This window comes from Sebastes umbrosus, chromosome 11 (assembly GCF_015220745.1).
Source record: "Sebastes umbrosus isolate fSebUmb1 chromosome 11, fSebUmb1.pri, whole genome shotgun sequence".
Lineage (NCBI taxonomy): Eukaryota > Metazoa > Chordata > Actinopteri > Perciformes > Sebastidae > Sebastes > Sebastes umbrosus.
In genome coordinates, this window is record NC_051279.1 from 26,274,088 (window position 1) to 26,301,598 (window position 27,511).

General features: G+C 41.4%; 1 protein-coding gene across 2 annotated transcripts in view; it reads right to left on the reverse strand.

Annotated features, from left to right (window-relative positions):
* Positions 1-13: 13 nt before the first annotated feature.
* dyrk1b (dual-specificity tyrosine-(Y)-phosphorylation regulated kinase 1B) overlaps positions 14-27,511 on the reverse strand; it is a 62,466-nt gene continuing 34,968 nt past the window's right edge. For both annotated transcript variants that reach the window (XM_037783564.1, XM_037783563.1), the window contains exons 2-13: positions 14,963-15,129; positions 11,037-11,156; positions 10,749-10,937; positions 8,735-8,882; positions 7,650-7,799; positions 5,893-6,029; positions 4,682-4,828; positions 3,960-4,100; positions 3,716-3,836; positions 3,057-3,239; positions 2,653-2,756; positions 14-1,778 (exon numbers count right to left, since the gene is read on the reverse strand). In XM_037783564.1, the coding sequence (XP_037639492.1) occupies positions 1,263-1,778; positions 2,653-2,756; positions 3,057-3,239; positions 3,716-3,836; positions 3,960-4,100; positions 4,682-4,828; positions 5,893-6,029; positions 7,650-7,799; positions 8,735-8,882; positions 10,749-10,937; positions 11,037-11,156; positions 14,963-15,031 (2,025 nt within the window). In that variant the 5' untranslated portion in view covers positions 15,032-15,129 and the 3' untranslated portion in view covers positions 14-1,262. The remainder of the gene's footprint in view (positions 1,779-2,652; positions 2,757-3,056; positions 3,240-3,715; positions 3,837-3,959; positions 4,101-4,681; positions 4,829-5,892; positions 6,030-7,649; positions 7,800-8,734; positions 8,883-10,748; positions 10,938-11,036; positions 11,157-14,962; positions 15,130-27,511) is intronic.

Below are 27,511 nucleotides of genomic sequence, written 5' to 3' on the forward strand. Positions count from 1 at the left end.
ATGTTTGTTTGACTTTGGTGTGCAAAAGTATACTCTTTATTCTTATTATATATCCAACTTTATTTTGCCCCAAACCCCTCCCCTCCACCCAGCCCCCACAACCGGTGGCATTCCCATGTCACCAGTTACTGTCACTGTTACAATAGCCAATCAGAGCTCACCTGCAGAAAGAAGGCAACCAAACAAAGAAGAGCAGAAAAAAGGGTTACTTTCAGTTTGTTTTTTCTTGTTAAATAGTAATAAATACATTGAGATGCAGTGGTTCTTACTTTATCCTTTTCTCTTAAGCAGAAGGGTTAAAAAGTTTTTTTTTTTTTTTATTTCTGTTTCTATTTCTTTTTATTTCTTTATTGATCTGTGTTGGATCTTTAGCAGCAATCCGGACCAGTTGTCATGGTGATTAGCAGCACAGAGAGGAGGAGCTGTCTGGAGGAGAAACACAACAGGAGGAGGAGGAGGAGAGGAAGAAGAAAAAGCAGGAGGGAGGGAGAGGATGAGGAGGAGAAGGAGATCCCTATGAGTGTCCCGCCACCTTCTCCTCCCTCCACCTCCCTCCCTCTCTCCGTCCTCTGTCACGACCAGGTGGAGAGCGACAGAGGGAGGACACAAAGAAAAAGTGAACACAGACAGGAGTCCTGAATCACACATATGTTGGTGTTTTCTCCCTTTGAAACCAGCTTCTGTCTTCTTGATGCAGCAGTATATATATATAGATATATGTATCTATATACATATATATACACATATATATATATATGTGTGTGTGTGTGTGTTAAGACTGCTCGTCTCTAGGGACTGTAAATATGAATAACTAACCAGTGTGAACATGAACATGTGATCTTCCACTTACAGCCACCGTATGGAGTAAAATAGAAAAGCATGGCTCCTCTCTCTTCCCTCTTCATCCTCCTCCTCCTCTCCAGGCTTAAACAACAACCAAGAAGAACACACAACTCCTCAAACCCGAGAAAAAAATCAAATAATATTAAACAACAATAATAATAATATTAATAAAAACAAACTTGTCACAATCATTCCTTTTCCAATTACAGTCGCAACAAAAGACAAAAAAAACTAAAACAGGATAAAAAGGAGAGTTTTCCCAGCATCTTCCTCCTTCCTCCTCCTCCTCCTCTCATGCAGTACAAACTGTCTCCTTCAGCACAAAGTTCACCTCTTTGTCTCTGAACTCTGGCTGTATGTGTGTAGTTGTAGTAGTTGTAGTTAAAATTGTATGGCTTTAGGGCATGGTTCAGGTTTTATCAAGAGTTGGCTGGCCCCTCGTCTGAGTCCGGCCTCCCTCTGCCCCCCGCAGCGGGGTTATTGTTGTTGGAGGCAGGGTAGTAGTCCTCAGGGGGCGGGGCTTGTGGCCCTGGGGCGGTGGGGGCCGTCCGAGTCCGGAAGGCAGACAGTCCGATTGGCAGAGCGAGGGGCAGGGAGGCAGAGCCAAACTGAGAGGCCTCCATGGAAGACACCGCCCCCAGGTGGTGCAGCCCTAGGGACACGCCCACATCCATGCTGTCACTCATCTGGGGCGAGGATCCCTGCTGGCCCCCCCCTCCACCGATGCCCGTCTGTCCGCTCTGCCGCAGGCCACGCCCACCGTTCCCGTGGTGGGAGTAGGTCGGGTGTGGGTGGTGGGGCGGGTCCAGGAAGTGGCGCTGGTGTTGTTGGGAGGCAGCCGGCTTGTGGAGCAGCAACTGGGTGTATGCTGGGTCCTGACCCCCACCTCCACCATCACTGCCTGGCCACATCCTCATCTGCTGCTGGGAGGGAGCCTGGTGAGGGGGGGGGGGACACACACAGAGGTGAGACACATTCAGAGTAACGGCTTCGCTCTAAAGAAGATTCTAAAGCTGGACATTCACCTGTACCATTTAAGAAATGTTAATCCTACTCCGACTGTACGAGTAGATTGTTTGCGATGTAAAGCCAAAGCTCACGATTTATGTGATCACACTGTACCGTCTGATCGTCAGCCACGAAGCTCAAATCCTGTTACTAATTTTAACCACTTATTTACTTACTTACTCCTCTTCATCCCCTATGGGTAATAAGGCTGTAATGAGATCTCTCCATCACAATTTGTCCGTGGCAACATGCTGCTCTTCTCCCCAGGACAGGAGCATCTTGTCCAGCAGCTCCTCCAACTTTAAGACGCACCAGCTAGCAGGGCCGGTTCCAGCTAACAGGGCCGGTTCTAGCCAGCAGGGCCGGTTCCAGCTAGCAGGGCCGGTTCTAGCCAGCAGGGCCGGTTCTAGCTTTTTGGGGGCCCATATGCAAAATCTTGTTTTTGAACAAATGCTACTTTTTAAAAAGAATATTAAAATTCAACTTAGCTGCATTGTTGACATCAAAACAAACATGCAAATTTTAAATCAAAAATACTTTTTAAAATAAAAAAAAGTTTTGGATAAATTACAAATGCATTCATTGATTCATTATCCATAACTGCTTATTGTGTTCAGGGTCTTTGAATGATTAACTAATAATGTAGAAAAACAAAGATTTTAAATTTGGGACCGTCTGCATTCCGTGCAAAAAGTTTAGAGTGTAGCGGTAGTTTAGAGCCCTGCTTGGACTTCAGCTCATTACTCTCTGTTCCATGTGAATATCATATCCCAGATTGAATCTAACACAGTGTTTATGTACCTGAGGGCTGGTCATCTCATAGTCTGAATGTGTAACAGCAGAGTTGTAGTAGCGGTTACTGTAGCGGTAGTTGCGGTTGTCATTGGAAGAACCACTGGAGCCACCTGGAAATAAAACAGACAGGCATTTAAGTCACATTACTGTTACCAAAATAATAATAATAATAATAATTTATATAACACTTGTCAAACATAAGCGCAAGGTGCTTTCCAGATTAAATGATTTACAGAATAAAAATATAAAAAGCAAATCCCATGCAGCTCCCTGCAGACACTGGGCACATGTTCCCCCTCTCTGTCTTACCTTTTCATGGCACCTGTGACCCCACAGCAGCCTGACTCTTTTGATTTCATCATTGGGGTAAACACATTTTTATATATGTTGGAGCAGAAGAGAGAGATTACCAGAGCTAGAAACAGAGCTAGTTGTGGAGGTTGAATGGGAGTGGTCCATGGCAGGAGAGGTGGATGTAGATGAACTGGTGTTGGTTCCTTCATCTGTCGTCTTCTTGAAGAAATTGTGCTGCAGGGCGTAGAATGGCGTGATACGGCTTTTAGGGTCGTAGTCCAGCATGCGCAGGATCAGATCTGGAAGAGGAAAAACATGACCACGATGAAATAGGTAGCCAGCTACAACACTGTCGGTCCAGCAGCGGAGTAAGGACACCCTGGACTTCGATTTATTTTGTAGTTCTGCCTCACCTCAAACACTATCTACCAACTCCACGTTACTGTATGTTACCTGCACATTGCTTGCTGAGGTGAATGGTAATAATGCATTTGAACAAATTGACTTTACACTTAATTAACGGCTGTTCTGTTTTGGCTCTTTACTGGGTAAAGAGGTAAAGAGGTCACTCATTGCTGGTACTTTCACCTCATCAACTTCATTCAAACTTTGAGATGTTCTCTATAACGCAGCAAGTTTTTCTCAATGTTTGTATGTAAATTCCAGATACTCCTCATCATTTATATGGAGCTGATTACTGCCATATTGGCTGTATTTATATCAATGTAAATAGAAATAGACATTTTTAGTGAACTGATACAGAATGTTGGGTTACCTTTAAACTTCAGGTAGTCACAGGGGGCGTGTCCTGGCTCCCCTGCCCTTCGGCCCCCGGGGCCCCCAGTCTCTACACCCAAAATCTCATGAAGACGCCGTGTGGCTGGGGGCTTATACTCCTGGAAAACACACACACACACACACAAATATTTAGATACATGCTACTTAGATACTTCCGGGTCATTTCCCTCCGTTAGGAAACTTTCTAAGTGCCTGAAAGTTGACGTTTGAATGATAAATACCTTCTTGATGTCCTTGTTCTTCTTCACTGTCCACAGACCATCTGACAGCTTGTCGAAATACTTCCTGGCTTTAGGAGCTGCATCCAGCATGTGGCTGGGTGGGACCCCCAGAACCTCCACAATCTTATTCATCTGGTCAACCTACACACACACACACACATATATAATATTTATATTGTGTACATATGTAGATTAAGGCAGCAACATACCAACAACATGCTGCTGCAAACACACAACCTCCTCACTGTGACTTACGGCTGCACGATTATGGCCAAAATAATAATCACAATTATTTTTGATCAATATTGAGATCATGATTATTCATTGAATATTAGGGACAAAATATTTTTATTGCACTTTCACATTTAAATAAACAGAGCACTACTTTCTGGACAATATTTGTCATTGTTTTATGTTGTTAATTCATTTCCAGTAATAAATATATACATACATTTGCATAAAGCAGCATATTTGCCCACTCCCATGTTGATAAGAGTATTAAATATTTGACAAATCTCCCTTTAAGATACATTTTGAACAGATAAAAACAGCCCTAATTCAAATGTGTGTCTTTATTTACTACTAACTAGCCAAAGATGAACAGCCTTTTCTAACAAGTCTATTAAATACTTGACAAATCTCCCTTTAAGGTACATTTTGAACAGTTAAAAAAAGTGTTTAATACTGCGTAGCTGATATGTTTGTGGTGGTGTTGCTTTTACCTCATTGGAGCCACTGAAGAGAGGCTCTCCTGTATGCATCTCCACTAGGATGCATCCCAGAGACCACATGTCGATGGCCAGGTCATACGGCATTCCCAACAGGACCTCAGGAGAGCGGTAGAACCGGCTCTGGATGTACTGGTAGATCTGAGAGGAGGACGACAAGGAAGTGGAGAGGAGCTCAGAGATGCAATAGTCTCTCATCATGTCCAACCTATTCACCTCTGCTGTAGAGCATCATTAACAACTCTGAAGCACGCTTCATTTACAGGCTGAAGTCTAGTGTCAGTGTGTCGCCTGCTGTTTCAGTAGCTGTCCACTGTGAGGAGCAGCAGTATCACCGGCCAACCAGTCTTGTTACTGCAATTCAGGAAATTAACCCTTCATACAAAACATTTGTTTTAGCAGAGTTGCATTGACTTTTTCCAGATACATGAAAAACTGCTGCAAACTAAACTGATGGAAATGCAAACTTCTGGATTACATTTAGTCTAAAAATATCGTTAACCTCTAATAAATGTTTGGTTTCAGGTTTAGCTGAGACATATGTATGATCAGGGTCTGAAATGAACTTTTTTCACCTTTTTGAAATCTATGCGCTAAATGAAGGAATAACATTTTAGATCTGATATATTTTACATATAAAACATATGCATGGTACATTATGGTGTTCGAATTACACCGTAGCTTCCAGGGGAACCCTATTTTTCGGGGGACGGAGCGTACTGTAGCCTACACAGTACTGTACTGTACTTTGTTTTTGTCATCTATAGTGGTTATTTGCATAAAAACACAATTCAAATGATAATGATTATTTAAATAGTTGCTTTGATTAAAAAATCTTGAGGATGTATTAAAAGCTGCTTAGAGCTAGTGTTAGGAAGTTACACAGCTCATAATTCTCTCTCTATTATCTGTTTTATATTGAAAACATCTCCTTCAAACAACCGGATTTATTCAAGTTTATCACCAAAAACTGAAATTTACGAGATTACATTTAAACACATCATTATAGCGTTCTAATTTACCTTCGCCAGATAGTAATTTTTATTGGGCAGAGCATGAACGCATCATAATGTAACTCAATGGCACCTCCGTTAACGTTAGTAGCTTCGTTATTTAAACAAGCAGGACTGTGCTGCCCACCGGCTGCTAACAGCTAACGTTACTAACTCTCCTCCCGCTGATTTCAACACGGTTTTGTTGCTCACCCTCTGTCCGAGCTGGCAGGACGACCCAAAGTCCACTATCTTGATGGCAGATCTCTTGGGGTTACACAGCAGGATGTTCTCTGGTTTCAGGTCGCAGTGGATGATTGACAGCTCTGGAGTGGCCAGGAATAATAACGCTGTGGATTAAAAAAAAGGACATCATTCGTATTAGGGCTGCTCCATTATGGAAAAATCATAACCATGATTATTTTGGTCAATACTGAGATCACGATTATTTAACACCATTACTTTGTTTATTTATTAAACTTTTTTTTTTTAAATCGTCTTTTTAACAGTGGATTTTCTTGAACTTCTCATATAAATAAATGTAAACAAATTGAATAAATAAAAGAAATAACATATAATTCTATATATACACACATTTAAATATCAAAATCCCAATTATTTTGGTCAATATTGGGATCACGATTATTTAACACGATTACTTTGTGCATTTATTAAACTTATTAAATTAGTGCACTTCCACAATTTACTGAAAACTACTAAACATAAATATTTAATATGTAAAATAATATATAAAAATAAATTAGACCAATATAAATTAGATTAGATCATGATTATTTAATACGATTACTTCGTGCATTTATTAAACTCTTTTTTTTTTAAATAGTCTTTTTAACAGAGGAGTTTTTTAACTTTTCATATAATTCAACTGAAAAATAAATAAAAAATAAATGTGTACATTAAAATACATAATATATAATACTATATATACTGTATGCACACATTTAAATAAATAATATAATAATAATAAAAATAAATTAGATCAAAATTAATAAGATCAACTACACTGTAAAGTTAGTGCACTTCCACAACTTACTGAAAACTAATAAATATAAATATTTAATATGTAAAATAATATATTAAAATAAATTAGACCAATATAAATTAGATTAGATCATGATTATTTAATACAATTATTTCATGCATTTATTAAACTTTTTTATTTTTAAATTGTCTTTTTAACAGAGGAGTTTTTTGAACTTTTCATATAATTCAACTGAAAAACGAATACAAAATAAATGTAAACATTAAAATAAATAATATATAATACTATATATGCACACAATTAAATAAATAATATAATAATAAAAATAAATTTGATTAAAATAAATAAGATCAACTACGATGTAAAGTTAGTGCCCTTCCACAACTAACTGAAAACTACGAAACAAAAATATTCAATACGTAAAATAATATATAATATAAATATAAATAAATTAGACCAATATAAATTAGATCAAATATATCATAGTTCACTGCTGTAAAGGAAAGGTGGGGTGCACTGGATTTATAATACAAGACAAAACTAGAGCATTAATACGAAATGGAAAGTGGCACAATAATCTGGATTATCTTGTTTTCATAATTGTTGGAAGCCAAAGTCGTCATTGAAAACAAAGTTTGATTATCACCCAGCCCTAACTCTTATTTTTATCATCAGGACCACCTCCTACACTGGTTACATTTGGTGATGACTGGCACTGTAAAGCAGCTCTAACCTGCACTCAAAGGGACAGGCAACTGTCGAAGAGCTTCCATCATCATCCAGATATACATCCCATAAAGATTCAATTACATCCTTTGAATGGCATTTGACCTACAATATTCTTCCTTACTGATTTGATGATGCTTTAAAAAAGCATCCATCGGTTTTGTTTTCGTCCACTAGGGGGCAGACAACAACCTCCAAGCCTCAATCCCACTGTGACATGTTGGCGGCTCCGTGCACCCACCTGTACAGAGCTGCTGTGCAAATTTCCTGGTGAGGTTGAGGGAGACTCCTCTGAAATTGGTGTTCCTCAGCAGATCGTACAGGTTGTAGCTCAACAACTCAAACACCAAACAGAGATGGTTCCTAAACATAAAGTGACGCTTCAGGTGGACTGCACAGAGACAGATTGACAGACAGACAGACACGGAGACAGATGGGAGACAAGGAGGAAGGTTAAGAGACAAACTGAATCAGGTCAGGCAAAGACAACATTAATTCTTTGAACATTCCACACTTGTTTAACTCCCCATCTTGCTGGAGAAATTGTGGAAATCTAAATGCACATCATTATTCTGGGATTGTCCCAGTAAGACTATTTTTTGGATTTACGCCTCAAGAATAGTTGAAAAGAGACAAATGTTTATTAAATATATTGCTTGTAGCTGGTAAAAGGGCTCTTACAAGGAAGTGGTTATCTCAAGAGAGCCCAACTTTAAATGCATGAATGGACATTACAGTGGACATTTACAAAATGGAGAGGATAACAGCATTTGTTAAATATAAATTGGAATTATTTGTGTCAAGCTGGGAAAACTGGGTTAACTAAGTAACACCTCAAAAGGCCAGATTTTATTATATTTCAGAGGTTGTAGTGGGCTCAATTTTAAAGCAGAGTAATCATACATATACAGTATATGGTATCATATGAAACCTAAGGAATCCATCGGTACCAACCATATCATACTAGCTTGTCATGAAGGAGGTTAAATAACGCTCCAAACTTGCGCTAAATGTCCAAAGAATGCTCCTAAAACCTGAATAATATTGACATATCTCACATGTCTTAATTGGAAAATGCTCCATTCGGAACAAGGTCTAATTCAGAATATCCAAACATAAAATGCTGTTTAAATGACCCGTTTCAAATTCACAATATTGTCCTATCTGTAATAATAGTGTGCGTATTAAACGTAGTCAGTGATACGCTGTCAGTCATGTGGATTGACACATTTGTAGAAAAAGTACAACTACTACATGCGTTATACCTGACCCCTGTACTCTCACACCTGACTGCAATGTGTATGTGTGTGTGTGTGTTGTTCTTACCTATGTAATATTTCATCTCAGTGTCATGCTTGTTCATGAGCTCCAGCAGGCGTAGTTCAATCTGTGCCTGGTTTAGAAATGCCTTCTTGTTCTTAATGATCTTAATGGCAACCCATTCCTGCTCGTGGTGGTCGTAGGCCTTCACCACCTGTAGACACACAGCAGCACACGTCACCATCACATGCCATGCTAGAAGCACACGCTTAGACAGGGAATGACCTGGAGCCTGATGTCCCAGGCTGTCCTGTTATGTATAAACCTGTTTTCTGTTAGTAAACATGATGAGGTGTTTAGCGGGCGGAGCGTTAAGTGGACGCAGAATAATTCTCTGAACACGTTAGTTAATGCTGGCTAGCAAGTATTGTTGGCTTGTTTTTTTAACAATGGCTGAAGAAAATATTGGTTTCTCTCAATAAGTACTGTCACTCACTCTGCAGGATCACGAATGTTAGTTGAGAAAGTTAGCATTAACCAACAAGACCAGATTAGCTGACCTCTACGCCGCTGACGGACTAATGTTACTTCAGGGGGAGAGGACGACTGGCTTGTTAGCTAGTTAGCTAGCTAGCTTGTCCGGAGACTGACAAGCTAGCTAGCTAACGCCTACTCTCCTCCTGGTAGTGTCCTAGCGGCGAGGAGTGAGGCAGAGGGTCCGTTAAAACCAGCGCTGTCGCTGGCAAACAGCCTGTTGGGTTCATTTTCTGTAACCAGTGTTGTATGACAGCATGGTGGAAGTAACAAGCTAGCTAAATAGCCAGCAATCTGACCAGCGGGCTGGTGGCCAACGGCAGCGCTGGAAAGATAATTTGAGGGCGTATAAATCTTTGGATGCCTATAGTTAACTATCCTTCAGTAAAGTCAGTCAAGAAGAGAATCGTACAATATCGGTGAAGCGTTTCAGAGATAAAGAGAAAGGGTTGCTAATAGTTTAGCCTTCTGCTAACAGCTAGGCAAGGCTAAACTATTAGCAACATTTTCTCTGAAAAGCTTTGCCATAAATGTGTAACTTTAGCCGCCCAACTCTGAGGTGAATCGTACTTGCCTCCAGTCTTTCCTTAGTTTTGCCTCCAACTAACACCGTGATGTCATCATGACGTCATCATGACGTCATCATGACGTGGGCTGTAAAAGGTTCTATATAATAATAATGTGCTGAGCGAGGTACAGAAAAGTGGTGGCGATTCACTGACACTTAGGGCTGCACGATTTGGGCCAAAATGATAATCATGATTATTTGGATCAATGTTGATATCATGATTATTTATCACGATTATTCATTGATTTTAGCAATAACATTTTTATTGCACTTTCACATTAAAATCAACAGAGCACTGTTTTCACTTCCATGCTGTGCTACATTCCAGCTATTGTACATTTGTGGCTGCTGTTAGAAAACACTAACATTGCAATTCCCTTTTTCTGCTATATGAAAAAATAGAGGAATATTCACCCTCCTCTTTTGTAAGCTACATTTTAAAGTTAAATGCTTCAATCTGGTGCACTTTGAGAGCAAAATTAGCAACATTAGGAGCTAGATAAACTATTTTATGGTCTTAATTTAATCATAGACACATTGGTTGTATAGATAAATCTATACCCAAATGTAAAGTCAAAGCATCTCGATCACCGGCTGGCGGCTGGATGTTAGTTTAGGAAGTGCTTGATTTGATATGCAGCAGAGTTTTCTATGAGCAGAACGCACATTTTAAACGTCAATATCGCAGGCGATCCTGTTCAATTAACTGTGGGGAGCCAAAATCGTGATTAATATTCGATTAATTGTGCAGCCCTACTGAGACTAAGTTGTTACTGACTGTAGGAGCATCATCATCATGGTGTCATTCTTGGTTTTCGTCTATTACTCGACTTATTTTTACGTTAGAAGAAAGCTTTGGGAGGGTTGGTTCTAATGGTGGCGACAGCTACAACTGTTGCTGTTTATAAGGAACCATGATGAGGGGGATTTATAAACTAGCACTGAATGTGGATTCAGTTTTCATACTGTGAACCTCACCTGTCCGAAGGAGCCCTTCCCGATCAGCGAGTCTATCTCATAGCGGTCCAGCCACTTTTCTCCGTTTTTGACAATGTAGTCGTAGTTGTCGTCGTCATAGCCGTCGTTGTAGACTTTTCTCTCCTTCTTGGTGCTGCTGTCCTCTGGAGGGACCTGCTGGGCCCGTCGCTTCTTCTTTGTATAGTACACCTGAGGATGGAAAAAACAGCGTAGGGTCCCAGCTCTGCTTCAGGAAAACAGGTAAATACATTGAAAAAACACATACACACCCTTTTGTGTGTGTCATACCTCATTGATGTGCTTGTAAGTTTTGATGAGGTCAACCGAGAGTTTCCTCAGTGGGGCGCTGGCAGGGTCTCTGAAACTAGGGGGGATCCTCCGCTGGAGTATGGTCATATCAGACAGCACCTACACAGAGCAGCAACATATATCAATCAGGACATTGTTGATGATTTTTAATTTACATTTACATTTTTTAAACAATTGAAAACATTGTGTATCAAATCCAACTCGAATCATGCAGTTCACCTTTGCACCACCAGAGTGTGTGCCAAATTATAATAAATAAAACTAATACCCGCTCCACATTGTACACACACTGGTGCATATAAGCTGTAAACCTTTAGATATACAGTAGATTAATTTAAAGGCAGGGTTGACGATGTTCTCCAGTAAACACTATTTGTTATATTGGTTGAAATGGTCTTTACTCCCCGACAGCGATCCATTACTTATGAGCTCTGAAAAAGGACCGGAAAAGAGCCGTCATCTGTAGCTGCTGTAATCCTGTAAAAACGTCTACCAATCACTGCCTCGAGGTCCGCTTGGAAAGAACCAATCAGATGACTCCCTGCCTCCCTGCTTCTTCTCTACCCTTGGCGTGCACCAGCCTGAACTCAAAGTGCGTTGCCGCCGCAAGTTTACTGGAGAATGGAAGAGAAAACTCAGCCCTGCAGTAGCACTGCCGCGGTTACTTGTCATGAGGTAGCGTTGTTGAGTTGAGGTCTTCTCTCCGCTCTGTGTCTGTGAAGTAGTTACGATGCGGCGGTGCTCATGCATGTGTGTGTGGGGGGGGGGCGTTGCCTTGGGAGGAGCCCTGAGGGGAGGGGGCGGGGGTTTAGACGGAGCTCCTGAGGCGATGTTACATTCAAATTATGCTAGCTTTACAACATCGTCGACCCTATCTTTAACTGTTGGTTAAATTAAAGGGATAGTTCGGATGTTTTGAAGTGGGGTTGTATGAGCTACTTATCCATAGTCAGTGTATTACCTACAGTAGAAGGAGTTTGGAGAAACTGACGGAGTACCAGCACGGGAGCAAAGCAATGTACTTTGGCGAATCCAAACCAACCGAGGTCACACATTTACACAAACTAGCTAACCGATCGAGGCAGCGGAAGACCAGCAACCACCCGGTGTTCTGCGAGGTAAAATTGCTTTATTTGTCAATGGAGTCTGGTGGAATTGAAGAGAGCATAGATGGATATAACAGCTTCAGTTCAACGTCTGAAAGGGCCGTCTGACGGCGAGGTAAAGGGGTGTATATTTTAAATATAGCCCGTCCACAATAGTACGTTGCTTTGATCTGCTTCTCCAAACTGGGGGCGTGTTGACCGTCATCTACTGTAGGTCATACACTGACTATGGGGAAGTACCTCATACAACCCCACTTCAAAACATCTGAACTATCCCTTTAAGAGGGGACATTTGTGTAACTTAAACATTGTGTCTTTGTTAAGGCACCATTTTCCTTCACATTTAATTGACTAGATTCAGTAGTAACATCAAGAAGGATGAACTATATCTCATAGGTGTATGAGAGATTTCTTCTCATTTCAAACATTCACGTGCTGCATGTCCTGGAGGTTTACACTAAAACATGTGAAAGAGGATTTCAGGATGTCCAGTCTGTCCTGGGCCAAGGTGAGGATGCTGACTGGTGTCATCAGCTGTTGAGGGCCAACTTCACCGAGTGGACACACAAGGACTCCCTCCTCACGTAAGTGTAGCTTAGCAGGGATTGTCAGATCTGGTTGTCTGAACCACATTAATCTACTCCTCAGCAGATCCTCACTCTGAAAAGCATCATGCAGCCGTTATCTTAAGTCTCTTGGTCACTGCTCAAATCTTGTGAGCAGAGGTGACTACTGGAATGAGGACTGTAAACAGAGAGCTTTGTTTTATAGCCACCACCACCACCACAGTCCAATACAGACACCCTAACCCATGGTGAACATCATGATCCTTTTAGTTGTGAAGAAGACTGGAGCTGGACATACACTGTACAATTTTAGAAATGTTGTTGTGTAATTCCTACTCCTACTGTACGAGTAGATCGTTTGCGATGTAAAGCCGAAGCTCACGATTTACGTGCTCACACTGGACAGTCCGATCGTCAGCCACGACCTGAGTGATCACACTGTACGTGTGAAATAGAAAAAACACACGTTCTGTCTGGTCGCAGGTGGCAAGGAAGACGTGGACAGTATGGCTTGTCCAGAGAGAATTGGAGGTAAGCTAGCTACATTTTGTGATATCTATTGTACATTGTTATCTAGATAGCTATGCACTGATTACTGTAAAAAAAAAAAAAAAAGCAGAAAAAGGCCTTGACATTGGGGAATCGGCTCGTGGCTCTGCTTTAACTGTGTGAGAGCCTGTGGACGGCTGACCAAAATTTCTAACATGTTAGAAATTCATCCAACAGCCGGTCGGGAGGAGTCAATCGGTCCTCGGTCCCCCTTGTACACTGCACTGCAAACGACGCCCGACAAAGCTGAAATTTGGTCCGACTCTAAAATTAGTCGTGCCGCTCAAACTTTGAGCCAGAAACGGGCTAAAATCGCACAGCTTAGGATATCCTGCATCTGCTCTCCCTCACCTACAATACATCATCCTCTGAGAGAGTTTGGTTTCTGATTGAGCCACAAAAGATATCTTAGATACTGTATATCACCCTAATCTCACACACCTGGATCCTCTCCACACCTCATCTGATCCTCCAGTCCTGGCCATACATACTGTGCACAAACATGAGAGGTAACAAGATGCAACCTTATTGGAGTATGGAATGCTATTCTTGACTCAACCCAATTAACGTGAACACAGCTCTTGCTCCACATATTCAGAATGCATGTCAACACAACCGTTGCACTCGGTACTCTTGCAGCACCTCCCACAGAATACCTCGGGGGAACACGGTCATTAGCCTTTTACAGATCCACAGATCACATGTTAACGGGATTAACAAATTCCCATGACCCTTGGCTTTAAAAAGTTGCTCTGCAGGTACTCTGCACCCAGAAGAAAACTGGCCTTGGTGTTCCTGGATCTGTGCTACAGTTGGCTTCCTTCTTGGAACACGGCATGTGCTTCACCAGGTAGCAGTGCTATTCCTAAAAAGATCAGACACATCTCTGCCTAAAGGTCCTGACAAACCGAGCCGGCGGTCAGCCGGCGGACAGTTTGGGGCCGTCGGTGAGCGTCCGTCGATCTAGTTTTTTTGTTGTGTCCTGCACCGTCGGCTCTAGTCTGCCCGTGTTGGAGGCTTTTTCGGCCGATTCAGCATGTTGAAACAGCGGTGGAGCCCGTCGGTGAGAGAAATCACTCTGATTGGCTGTTCAGCTTAAACGAATCAGTGCACGAGAAGAGAAACGGGCGTGAGGAAAGCAAGCCAACGAGTAAAATCAAGAGGAAAAACACAGAAGCCTTTTCTCATTACACGGATATTTTCACAGCGACATGGCCATCTGGAATGAAGCTAAGTGGTGAGCGAGAGTGGTGTGAAAATGGTCGGCAGACGCCACTTTGTTTCTTGTACTTATCATAACAACGGCTTGTATATCCTCCGTCCTCGGTCTTCCTGTTTCCCTTTTTGAATGATGAATATAGACTACCGCCACCTGCTGGTGGGGAGAGTTATTTCATCTCACGCGTACTGTTGTCTGCTGCCATTTTTTGTGTCTTTATGTAAGTATGAAGTGTTTTTAAGTACGTATGGTAATATGGTAATAACGGCCAGAACCAGCTGTGCATTAAGAAAATAGAGAAGAAGAAAAAGTGGGCGTTCCCAGAGCCAGAATCAAAATTGTGACGCCCCTAGTAAACCCTCTGGTGTTGCAGTGCTGCTATGACAACCAACAGGTGAAACAGGTGAGCTATAATTCAGGTCCTGTGCCAAAGGCAGGAATGTATACGCTGTGTGTGTGTGTTACCTGCTGCTGCTCGGCCATGGAGTGGATGGAGCTGAAGGAGGGGTGTGTATGTGTGTGCTGGCTGGTCATGGCTGGCTCAGCGAGGGAGAAGCCCTGGGCAGTGGAGGAGGAGGAGGAGGAGGAGGAGGAGGAGGAGGAGGTGGGCGGACATCCTGAGCTGCTTACACCTGGGGAGAGAGAGAGAGAGAGAGATGATTAGAGAGGGAAACCCCAACATGCTAATCCGGTTCTCCATCGTTGGTACAACATGGTTACCGTTCCGTTCTGATCTTGCATCACATTTATTGATCAGAAACACCACAGTCACTAGGGGAGGGGGAAAATTAATTCACCTATGTATCGCGTTTTTTAAATTTTTTTTATGATTTTGAAATTGATTTTTTAATGCCAGAATTGATATAAGTGCTTAATTTGAGTCTATGCGGAGGTAGAAGGAAGTTACGACTTTTAATGTTGTAGTCTGAGTAACGTGACGTCATATCCGTTCCGTATCCGTCAACCAAAACAAACCATAGCTGGCGGCAATGAGAAAGTAGAAAACGGTGGAGGGTCTGCGTGGATACGACCTGCGCCCTCACATTTTAAATCCAAAGTGGTAAACACTACACATACAGTAAACTATGGAAACACACAGCCTCGAGTTCGGCATTTTAGCCGTCGGCTGAATGACAGAGGAAGAAGATGAGGTCGATGGGAATATCAACATTTCCCTCAAACATATTATAAAATTAAAAAGAAAAAACCAAAATTACAATATATTAACTTATTATGCAACAAAAAACAACTTCAATTGCCTTCGCCATTCCTGACAACGTCAACAAACACATCGCAACTCGTAAACTCAGAGCTTTCAGAAACTTTCCACTTACGAGGCCGAGAATCCCACACGGTAAACACAAACCCATTTGAAGGCACCATAAGTACAGCCGAACGCTGAAGAAGACATTTTCTAGGCGACCAAAAAGGTTATAATTAACTGTAAACTGAAAACACACTGTGAAAGGGTTAAAGTTGTAAGACGAAAACACGGACATCGCCCTGACCAGACAACGCCGTGGTAGCGACCTGTCAATCACAAGGTAGCCACGCCCCATAGCATTCCCTGGAGGTCACCAACTGAGCCAATATCCACACATGACATATCTGATAAGGAAGGATCCCTTTAATTCTGATTAAAGGGATGACATGTGATATATGTAAGATATGTACTGAGCAGGATGTTTCACAGTGTAAAAATAAACACGGACACTATTACAGACACACGGTTTCTAAATGACCTCAAGCATACCTTTGACCTTTCTGTACTCACATCTCCTGTTACTCATCAGACAAAATACACATTACCGATACACCACTGATATATATGTGATAATAACACAAATAGATTCCAATACCACTGTATTGTCTACTCTAGTGGATATCTGACTTTGAGTTACCCTGACATCGGTTAACTTCACAAATCCAGAAATGTTTTCCGCGACTCTGACACATTTTTGTTGTTCCTTGGAAACGTTTTAAAAAACTTTTAACTCCACTGTCTCACACAAGTTACATTTCTTTCTATCGGTGTCCTGCCCTTCTTCCTCTGCACGATTTGTCACATGGAGGAACGCATCATGTTTATGCAGCTTAGGGAGAAATTAGGTACGTGACACAACAGATCTCCCTTCTAATACAAACATGGCAGAATTGTTGTTGTGTAAAAAATGAGATTACACAGCGGTAGGGCTGCACGATTAAGGCCAAATTGACAATGACGATTATTTTGAGCAATATTGAGATCACGATTATTTAGCTCCAAGTAGGTTTAATTGAAATACACTATACTTTTGCATAAACACTTTTTAGGTCTTCATACAGTCATCCAGCTTCCTTTGCTTCGAGACTTAAGATGACATTTACTTGGGTCAAAATTACCGAAATACAGACAGCGCCACTGCCATTGCTGACCACATTGTGGTCAAAGCGGTTATATAATAAAATCCTGGAATAAAGATTCAAGCACTCTGCTAACATCTTATGTCTATATTTATCAAGTACACCGCCACGACATCACCCTGTAACGCGAGGGCAATTCTGTCAAATTAAACCTGCAGCATCTGTAATCTTTGTTTGTTAGAGCCAACAAAAAATCAGGGCTTTGCTGACGATTGTCGGGAGGAATCTGTATTGGTCAGATTGGTGCATCCCTAGTTGCTCCTTGACCTTTCAATGTAGACGAATGCTCGTGGACCGTGGATGTCACACCAGGGAGTTGATCATGGGTCAAGGGCAAGTGAGCAGATGCTAAGCTAATGGTTGGATTGACTCAGCTAGGCTACGCACCTACTGCCACCTCACATAGCAAGTGAGCTAGCTACCAAAGAAGGACATGTGTGTTAGAATACAGCTAAGCTTACTGCATAATTAATGATGGTTTGATTTACAATGGACAGGGAGTGGCTCAGCTGCTGACCATTTCTCTTCTTCCAGTTCAGTTGCGGGACTGGTTGCTGTTCTTGGTATTTTACAGACTTTCCCTGAATGAGCAACCAGTAGAATTACTGTATAAGAGCTTTAAAGAAAAAAAACCACACACTGTCCATTTTGATTTGTACCTGAAAGTTTTGAAAATATCAACAGGCGCACTAACTCACTGTCAAATAGTTTATGTCTGAATGGTTCAAGTATTCTGGGAATATAAACTGCTATATGACATAGCAGTCTGGTGATATGGACTGCTCTATAATATAAACTGAGTAGAATGGCACTATGCCGAGGTAGAAGGAAGTTACCGCTTTTATTGTTGTAGTCTGAGTAACGTGACGTCATATCCGTTCTGTATCCTTCAACCAAAACAAACCGCAGCGAGACGAAACTAGAAAGTGGAAAACGGCGGAGGGTCTGGGTGGATACGACCTGCACCCTCACATGTTAAATCCAAAGTGGTAAACACTACACATCCAGTAAAGTATGGAAACACTTTGGTTTCACACATTGCAGGAAAAGCAGAGCTAGACATCACGGCTAAAGCTGCATGCTAACTCTGTCACAGACAGGAAACATTATCGTATGCGGTCAAGCCGGCCGTCACTCTCATCTCCGTGGTCAAATGGGCCGACGCTACAACTGTAGAGCACCCATATACTGACATTTATGTTAAATGCATTCAAACGGCCCCGATGGAGCTGACCATGGATGTATAAAGAGAACGGAGCTGACGGGAGAGCTAGAGACCACCTTGGAGAAGTTAGAGGAAGTATACACGTGTGACTACATCCGGTTTTCAAAATAAGGTGTTAACGAAGGGAACTGTATAAAATACATATATGGAAATAAGACTGATTGGATTATATTCACCAGAAGTAAAAAACAATACATGTCCCTTATAAATAAAAAAAAAAAATACCACTAATTTGTGAGGGAAATGTCTTTATTTGTTAATTTTGGGCTTGCTGGAAAAAATGTAATAAATAATGTCTGACAATGACTGATATATTTGACCTCAGGATCTGACTACATACGTGCTGAAAATCAAACATTTTTACTGTATTAATTTTGAGATTTTCCAAATTAAAAGTCACTAGAAGTGTAAGATTAAACTTTTTCCCATGGTCTAGTGTTAAAAAAGTCAACAAACAAACGCAATAAATCATAATATCGAATCGCAATACTTGTAGAATACTTAAAAATCGCAATACATATCGAATCGGGAGATAGGTGTATCCTCCCAGCCCTAGTATTTGATGTACCAACACATGCAGACAACCTCACAGTCTTTCTTTGCCATGAACAGGTGTTGAGCTTCAGGTGGTCTTGAGTTTTAGATACCGTCACACAGCAGACTGATAGACGCGTTACATGCCTGCCCCTCACATGATCTACCCCAACAGCCTGTGGATCTGAACCTTTAGGAGTTTGTGTCACCAGCACATGGCCTTCATCTGTGGACTCACTGATAAAGTCTTAGATGTGGAATAACACACTGCTTCTTCCACACTCTTATACACAAATCCATATGGAAGAGAACCTCAAAAATGCGCACATGCAACTTAACTGTTCACGACACTTATATGAATGCAATGCTCCAGTTTTAGTCACTTTCCATAACAGAAGAGACAGCAGTATTTATAGAAAGCTATGGCATTAAGTGGAAACGAGACATACAGTTTGGTTGTTTAAAGCAAAGCATGTGACTTTTTTATCCACCAATGAATGATGAGGGTTTGTGTAAATGCAATCTCAGTGACAGGAGAGAAACAGTTGGACCTACTTGTGTAAAATAAACAGCAAATGTGACTGTATAAAATCTATATATAGTAGGGCTGTCAAAGTTAACGCGATAATAACGCATTAATGCAAATTGGTTTTAACGCCACTAATTTCTTTAACGCATTAACGCAACTTGTGATGTTTAGGTTGTAGCGGGCTCAGTTTTAAAGCTAGAGTGAAGATACTGGTATCATATGAAACTAGAAACCTAAGTAATCCATTGGTACCAACCATGTCATACTAGGTTATATAACGCTCCAAACTTACGCAACATTCTTGCGAGGATAAGCGGTCATGGCCATATTCAAATGGGTCCCTTGACCTCTGACCTCAAGATATGTGAATGTTTGTCCACTCCCATGTTTATAAGAGTATTAAATACTTGACAAATCTGCCTATAAGGTAGATTTTGATTCGTCGCGATTAAATATCTTAATCGATTGACAGCCCAAATATCTATATGTTTAAAGCTTTTATTGTGGAGCAGCAGGAAATACAGTTTGCATTAGAAGTAGGATGAGAGCACAACAGATAACAGTGAAGCTTCTCAATTCAATTAGATGAAAGTAGGAAGAAGAGATTAAATTATTCATTTTTTTCTAGTCACGTGCATAACCACAGGTATTGAGCCAATTGGTATAGATCAGCCCTGTTGACAATGCTGCAGATCAGAGCAGATAAAGCAAGTAGGATATACTGGGTGTGTGGGAAAAGGCCATTAGATGGCATACTTGACATCCCTCCTGATTTTCCTCGGAGACTCACGTTTTTCATCGCCCTATCCCGGTATCCTCCCGGGGTCAAAATTCTCCAGAATTTCTCCCAATTTATGTCAAATTTGTATCCGTTTTGAACGACAATACAGCTACACCAAATGTTTCCCGGCGGAAGAGAGCAGTTTATGTTCGCAACATGAGCTCATGTTTGAGTTACGCTCGCCGCACATCACAGCATACAGCGCCCAAAGTTGGGCTTTCCTCAACATAGCGAAAAGCCGTCGGGGCGTGGCGCAAACCACTGGAAATAACGGGATTCAGAGTGCAGTGGTGCAATGTCGCATTGTATCTGAAAAGGACCTTCAGTGAGTGAGAGACTGAGAAACAAATATAGGGAACTAAGAGAAAGAAATACTCAAGCAGGAGCAAAAAATGAATAAAAAACTGATGAATATGAGTTTATGCCAGAGATTCACACGTCAAGTTTTCAGTTTTCTTTCCTGAGAATTAAAGGTAAAATTAAAAGTTTAACATAAAAATGCTGTAGCAGTGTACTTATTATTTTAATTTTTTAAAAGTCACCAGAATGCAGGAAACTAAGTAACTAACTAACTAAACATTTTTCTGGAGGAGGACCACCAGATCCCCCGCTATGGTTTTGAAATCCTCCCTATTTTTAAGGTCTCAATGTTGGCAAGTATGCAACACACTAACAGTTCAACACACACAGGTTTGAAGCTGCTGAGTGGTTTTTAACTTCACATTTAGCCACAGAGCTCTATTTAAAATCTCAAGGAGCCGTTTGGAAAAAGATGTTGAATAGGAGAACTGTCTACACTGTGTATGGTAGATAATAATGGTGAAGAACCTATAATTACAAGTTATTCTTACTGAAAGTCTGCCCTGAATTATGTTATAGTGATATAAAAATAGACCTTTGCAGCCCTGAAATCTGGTATAGAGAGCAGTGTTGTTACAGCACAGGAGCTCAGCATTACAAGCAGGGTTTTCCCTGTTTATGTAAATCTATGGTTGGCCATCTAACATCCTTCCCAACCTTGAGACCTTAAGCTGGGGACACACCAAGCCGATATCAAAGAACTAGCGGCGGCGAAGGTCACCCGTAGAGTCGCCTCACATCGCCTTTGTTTCAGCCAAAAAGTTGCACTCGAAACACACCGCAGAGACTACAGCCAACGACCAACTACCACGTACGTTCTGCGCCTGCGTGAGAGGAAATAACTCTCCACCCCAGCAGGCGGCGGTAGTCTGTATTCGCCATTCTCTCACCGGCGATTCAACATGCTGAATCAGCAGAAAAACCTCCAACACGGCAGACTAGAGCCGCTGGCCCCGAACTGTCCGACGGCCAACCGTTGCCTTGGAGTGTCAGGACCTTTAAAAATAGGAGGAATTTAAAACCACAGCGGGGGGTCGGGGGTTTCAGAGACTTTGTTTCCTGCATTCTGGTGACTTTAAAACAATGGAAATAACAAAATATTAAGTACACTGCAACAGCTTTTTATGTTAAACTTTTAATTTTACATTTAATTCTCAGAAAAGAAAACTGAAACTGAAAACTTGACGTGTGAATCTCTGGCTTAAACTAATATTCATCAGTTTTTATTAATATTTTTCTCCTGCTCGAGTATTTCTTTCTCTTAGTCTTAGTCTTCTCTCACTCATTGAAGGCCCTTTCAGACACAAAGCGACAACGCCACCACTGCGTTCTGAATCCTGTTATTTCCAGTGGTTTGCGCCGTGCCACGACGGCTTTTCGCTACGTCAAGCAAAGCCCAACTTTGGGCGTTGCGATGTGTGCTGAACCCAGCAGCGAGCACAGCTCAAACAGCTCAAACAGCTCAAACAGCGCTGTGTCGTGAGCATAGACTGCTCTCTTTGACGCCGGGAAACTAAATTTGGTGTAACTGTATTGTTGTCCGGGTGGAAACAGTAGGGATTATAGATGCTGTACAGCGCCAGAAACGGGTTCAGTGTGAAAAACTTGACATAAATTGGGAGAAATGCTGGAGAATTGTAACCCCGGGAGGAATCCGGGAGAGGGTGATGAAAAACGGAAGTCTCCCGGGAAAATCAGGAGGGTTGGCAAGTATGGATGTGCGGCGAGCGCAACTCAAACATGAGCTCAAACTGAGCTGTGTTGCGAGCATAAACTGCTCTCTTCTGCTGGGAAACGACATTTGGTGTAGCTGTATTGTCGTCCGGGTGGAAACAGTAGGGATTATACACACTGTTCAGTTCCAGAAACAGGCTAAGATAACGAAGAGGAAAAAAAGTGTGAAAATTTGCCATAAATCGGGAGAAATGTGGGAGAATTGTGACCCCGGGAGGAAACCGGGAGAGGGCAATGGAAAACGGGAGTCTCCCGGGAAAACCGGGAGGGTTGGCAAGTATGTTGTACTTGTGTTGTGTGATGAGGTAGAGAAAGTAATCCAATCACTGTCACTGGGACTGTTGTGGTGCTCTGGGTCCTGGCCTGCTTACAGATATGACACTGCTGGAGAGAGAGAGAGAGAGAGAGAGAGAGAGAGAGAGAGAGAGAGAGAGAGAGAGAGAGAGAGAGGGGGGAGAGAGAGAGAGAGAGAGAGAGAGAGGGGGGGGGGGGGGGGGGAGAGAGAGAAAGGGAGAGAAAGAGAGAGAGAGAGGGAATATCTGCCTAGTACTGAGAAATCTGCACCGTCTCTTTAAGAGACTGAGAGGCACTCACAGCACTTCCTCAATCTGGCATCCCCCTTCCTGCGCTGCCATTGGCCGGGGCCCCCACTTTCTCTGTCAGCTGATTCGCTGTTGGTATCTAAGGGCTGGCTGGCCAGCGCTCTATAAATAAACCCAGTGCTGTCTCAGCAACCAGCCTACAATACTCATTAGCTACTTCTCTCTCTCCTCTTCCGCCTCTCTCCTGCTAAGCAAGTAGCTTCCAATAGCAGGCCTGGCTCTCAGCAGCAGCAGTCTGACATCCTCTCCCCTAGCAACCCAACCCACCCTACCAGCCGCTCTCTCTCCTCCCCCTTCCCTTCATCATCCTTCCTGCTTCCTCAAATCTGATTCTCTCTTCTATTCATCCATCCATCTTCCTACATCCATACTGACTTCTACTATTAGGGGCACATTGAGGAAAAATAAATAAATCTGAGATTTCCAGGATAAAGTCATAATATTACAAGAATAAAGTTGAAAGTTTACGAGAAAAAAGTAATAATATTATGAGAAAAAAAAGTCACAAGTTTAAGAGAAAAAAGTTGTAAATTATGAGAATAAAGTCATAATATTATGAGAATAAAAGTCGTAATATTATGAAACTAAAGTCATAAATTTACGGGAAAAAAGTTGTAATATTATGAGAATAAAGTCATAAGTTTAAGAGAAAAAAGTCGTAGTATTATGAGAATAAAGTCATAATATTATAAAGTAGTAATTTTATGTGTTATTTTAAAGGGGAAATAGAGCAGTGTGCCAGCCTGTGAGAAAATGAGGAACGTGGAGCATCTTGTGACGTTTTACTTTAGTTTAGGTTTCACAAATAACAAAATACTTCATCTTTTGGCACATCAGCTCCACATTATCAAAAAGAATGTGCAAGAAACTGCGTTTATTCCGAAGAAAGAACCACGCGGATCTGGGGGAAAACGACACTTTTGTAGTCGAGGAAATTACTTCTTTTCTCGTAAAGTTATGACGTCATTCTCGTAATATTACGACATTTTTTCTCGTAAAGTAATGGCTTCATTCTCGTTATATTACAACTTTTTTTTCTTGAAATACTATGACTTTATTCTCATACATTACGATTTTTTTTCTCATAATATTATAACTTTATTCTCGAAATCTCCGATTTTTTTCCCCTCAAGGTGGCCCTAATACTCCGTCCATATGTCTCTTCTTTTGCAGACTGTTTATCTCTCCATCAGCGTTGTGTTGATGCACTAACAATATTTAGGGCAACAGAGAGGAGTCACTCCAGGCAGCACAGCAACACACAGTAAACTAATGTTTCCTGCTCACAACAAGTTGCTAGATGATGGACACCAATACCGAACCAACTTGTCCCAGAGTCCATTGGAGTGAACCAACAGTACAGTAGGTCTGGGAAGTTACAACTGGAGTACTACATCCCTTGTTGAGGCGGGCTCAGTTTTAAAGCTAGAGTGAAGATACCGGTATCATATGAAAGTAGAAAACCTAAGGAATCCATTGGTAACATGTCATACTAGCTTGTTAAATAATGCTCCAAACTTGTGCTAAATTTTGGCAAGAAAAAACTGTTTTGCCATCAAATAGTATTTTACCAAGCTCTTCTAAAAACCTTTTCCTACGTGGCCTGACGTAGGTTTCTGCACGATGACGCCGCTACATGTACAGTATATATACATCCTTATAGTCAGTGTATTAACGTTACATACAGTAACTTGGTTGGCGTGCTCCCAGTTTGGAGAAGCAGACAGGAGTACCGGATGTGGATGTACTATGTACTGCTGTGGACGCCACGTTAGTTCAGATCAGAAAGTCACAATAACACAAACTAACTGATCAATGCAGTGGTAGAATTAGGTAATGTAAAATTGATGTTTTTGTCAATGGAGTCTGGTGACTTTGAAGAAAGCGATATAGATAGATAGATTAGATGGATAGAATAAAGCTTTAACACAAATTTGTTTTAACGACAATAATTTCTTGACCGCATTAACACAATCAATCTTTCGGAAGTTTTAGCGGGCTCAGTTTTAAAGCTAGAGTGAAGATAATAGAAAAACCTAAGGAATCCATTGGTACCAACCATGCTATACTAGCCTGTCACGAAGGAGGTTAAATAACACCACAAACATACACTACATTTTGGCGAGGAAAAACTGTCATGGCAATTTTGAAAGGGGTCCCTTGACCTCTGACCTCCAGATATGTGAATGTAAATGGGTTCTATGGGTACCCACGAGTCTCCCCTTTACAGACATGCCCACTTTATGATAATCACATGCAGTTTGGGGCAAGTCATAGTCAAGTCAGCACACTTACAGCTGTTGTTGCCTGTTGGGCTGCAGATTGCCATGTTATGATTTGAGCATACTTTTTATGCTAAAGGCAGTATCTGTGAGGGTTTCTGGACAATATTTGTCATTGTTTTGTGTTGTTAATTGATTTCCAATAATAAACACATAGACATTTGCATATAGCACCATATTTGCCCACTCCTATGTTGATAAGAGTATTAAATACTTGACAAATCTCCCTTTAAGGTTCATTTTGAACAGATAGAAAATGTGCAATTAAACGCGATGAAATATTTTAATCGATTGACAGCCCTAGTATCAGCTGCCCATCTGATCTTAACACAATGTTTTTGATGTCTGCACAATCATAACTGACAAAATTAATACACAACAGCAACATGTCATGCACACAGTGAGAGGTTCAAGAATGAATATAGCCTTTAATCCACAACACGCATCAAATAAGTCATATAAGTAAAGTACTAAATCTCAGACTAACCATATCAAAAGCAACCTACGCAATGTGTTGAATGACTACTGTGGTCTCAGGTAAATGCTCAACATGGCATCAGCTTTTTTACAAACAACTTGTCAACTTGTAAACATAATGCAGTCATTTCATGCACAGTTATCCTGGCTATGATTAGGTTTTTGGAGTATCCCGGTAATGTGTTGTATATGTAAAAATCAACATCGACCTGATTTCAGGAGAACTCCAAAAGACAAAAATGATCTTAAACCTGGATACTGTTAGAATCCTGTATACCGGGACATGAATAACCAGGTTTCTCATGTAAACATCTTATCCCGAATAAGATGAAAACCAGGATACTAATTCCCATGTAAACACACACTCAGTGTGACAGTCCTTGGTCATGAGGCTTCAATCTACAGGTGTGTTAAATCTAAACAGTTTGACTGCATACAAAGTCAAAGCAAAGATCCAGGAGCACATGGATACACTCTGAGATCAAGATGGGTCTGAACATTCGAAACATTTTCCCACTTGTGCCTAAGCTGACACTTCATGAATGTGCAGAGACAAGAGGGACGAGGAGACGGTCAAAGAGACAAACTTTAAGAAATAAAGTTTACTGTAAGATTTGAGCGAGTCAGAGTCTTAGCTGGCACATACAGAAAACACAGTTAGCTAACAGCTAACATGAGGGGTGCAACGATTCATCTGCTACAGGTATACTATAGGTGATCGGCAAGTTGTCTTTCACAGGGGACGTATATAGATCTAAAATCGATTTGCAAGGTAAATAATCTGTTGTATCGATACTAAGAATTTGCACCTCGTATTTAGGCACCACAAACGTTATATGGATTTATTACACGGCTGTGTTGAATTCTCGATTCTGATTGTTCAATCACGGCGTTCTGCGGCCTGTAATTTCTCTATAACAGACCGTTGCTATGTATAGCAGACCGTTGCTATGGGCGCAGCTTTGATGTCGGACTCTGGTGGACCGTTTTTGTGTCAAATTATTGACTTCTTCAGTAAGTAGCCTTGTAATAAGCGAGATAATGTACAGCGAGCCGGTCAGTGTTGTGAAAGAATCCCCTTTCACAATGACCGGCTCACTGTACATTATCCCTTACGTATTTTCTTAGCACTTTTATTAGTAAAGAAATGTTAAACCTTACTCGGGTTCACTCTCCCTGTGTATAACGTCATCGACATGCGCCGGCTTGTCAGCTTGGCCGGCTCTGCGTGCAAATGAACAGCGCCCCTTTGCCGGGGCTCATCACTCTCACACCCGGTAGCGGCGTAAAGTGAGACGAGCACCGGTCTGCATGAGCTGCCGGCGCTGCGGTGCAGAGTTTCACTTTGGGGGCATTACGTAAGAGGTGTTATCAATCCACTTGACGAGGGCGGCTTCAACCACAGGCACTTTCACCGTGCGCTTTCGTTTTTTAATCAGAGAAAATGACCTTTTTCCCATCATGATATCTATGTGCACGCAGCATCAGCGTCATCTATCCAGCCGGAAAGCAGACGAACCGCGAGGCAAATTATCACGGGAGTAAAGTAAAAAACTAAACAGAAATTCAACTAATGTTAGTGTAACGTAGTTTTTAAATGTTTTTCCAGATGTTTTCATGTATGAAAAGACCCCAAATGATCACTGTAAGCGGACTACTTTTCCTATAAGTGAATTATTTAGATAGCGTTTGTATGGGAATGATTCTGTCCCAAGCTTCTTGATCATTATAAGCGGTTGATCTCTTTATTATTGCTCTACCGTTTATATTGAAAATGACAACAGAAGCAGCAGGTTAAACCACTGTTCATTTAACGTGAATAGAAGTTGGTTTATTATATTTTTTGTTAAATATAGCACTGCCCTGTATCTTGAGAACTGAAGCAGCGGGTCCTGAAGTTATCCCTGATTCCCTTACAAGAAAAACTCTGAGGAATCCTGACCTGCACTGTCCAGTATCAGCTATTTATTTCACAGTCACACTGACTGAATTGTTGGCAAAAAAAAGTTACTGTATTGATTACAAGTCATTGAATCGTATCGTATCGCTCTAGATGAGCCAAATATTCCCCTTGAATCGTATCGGAA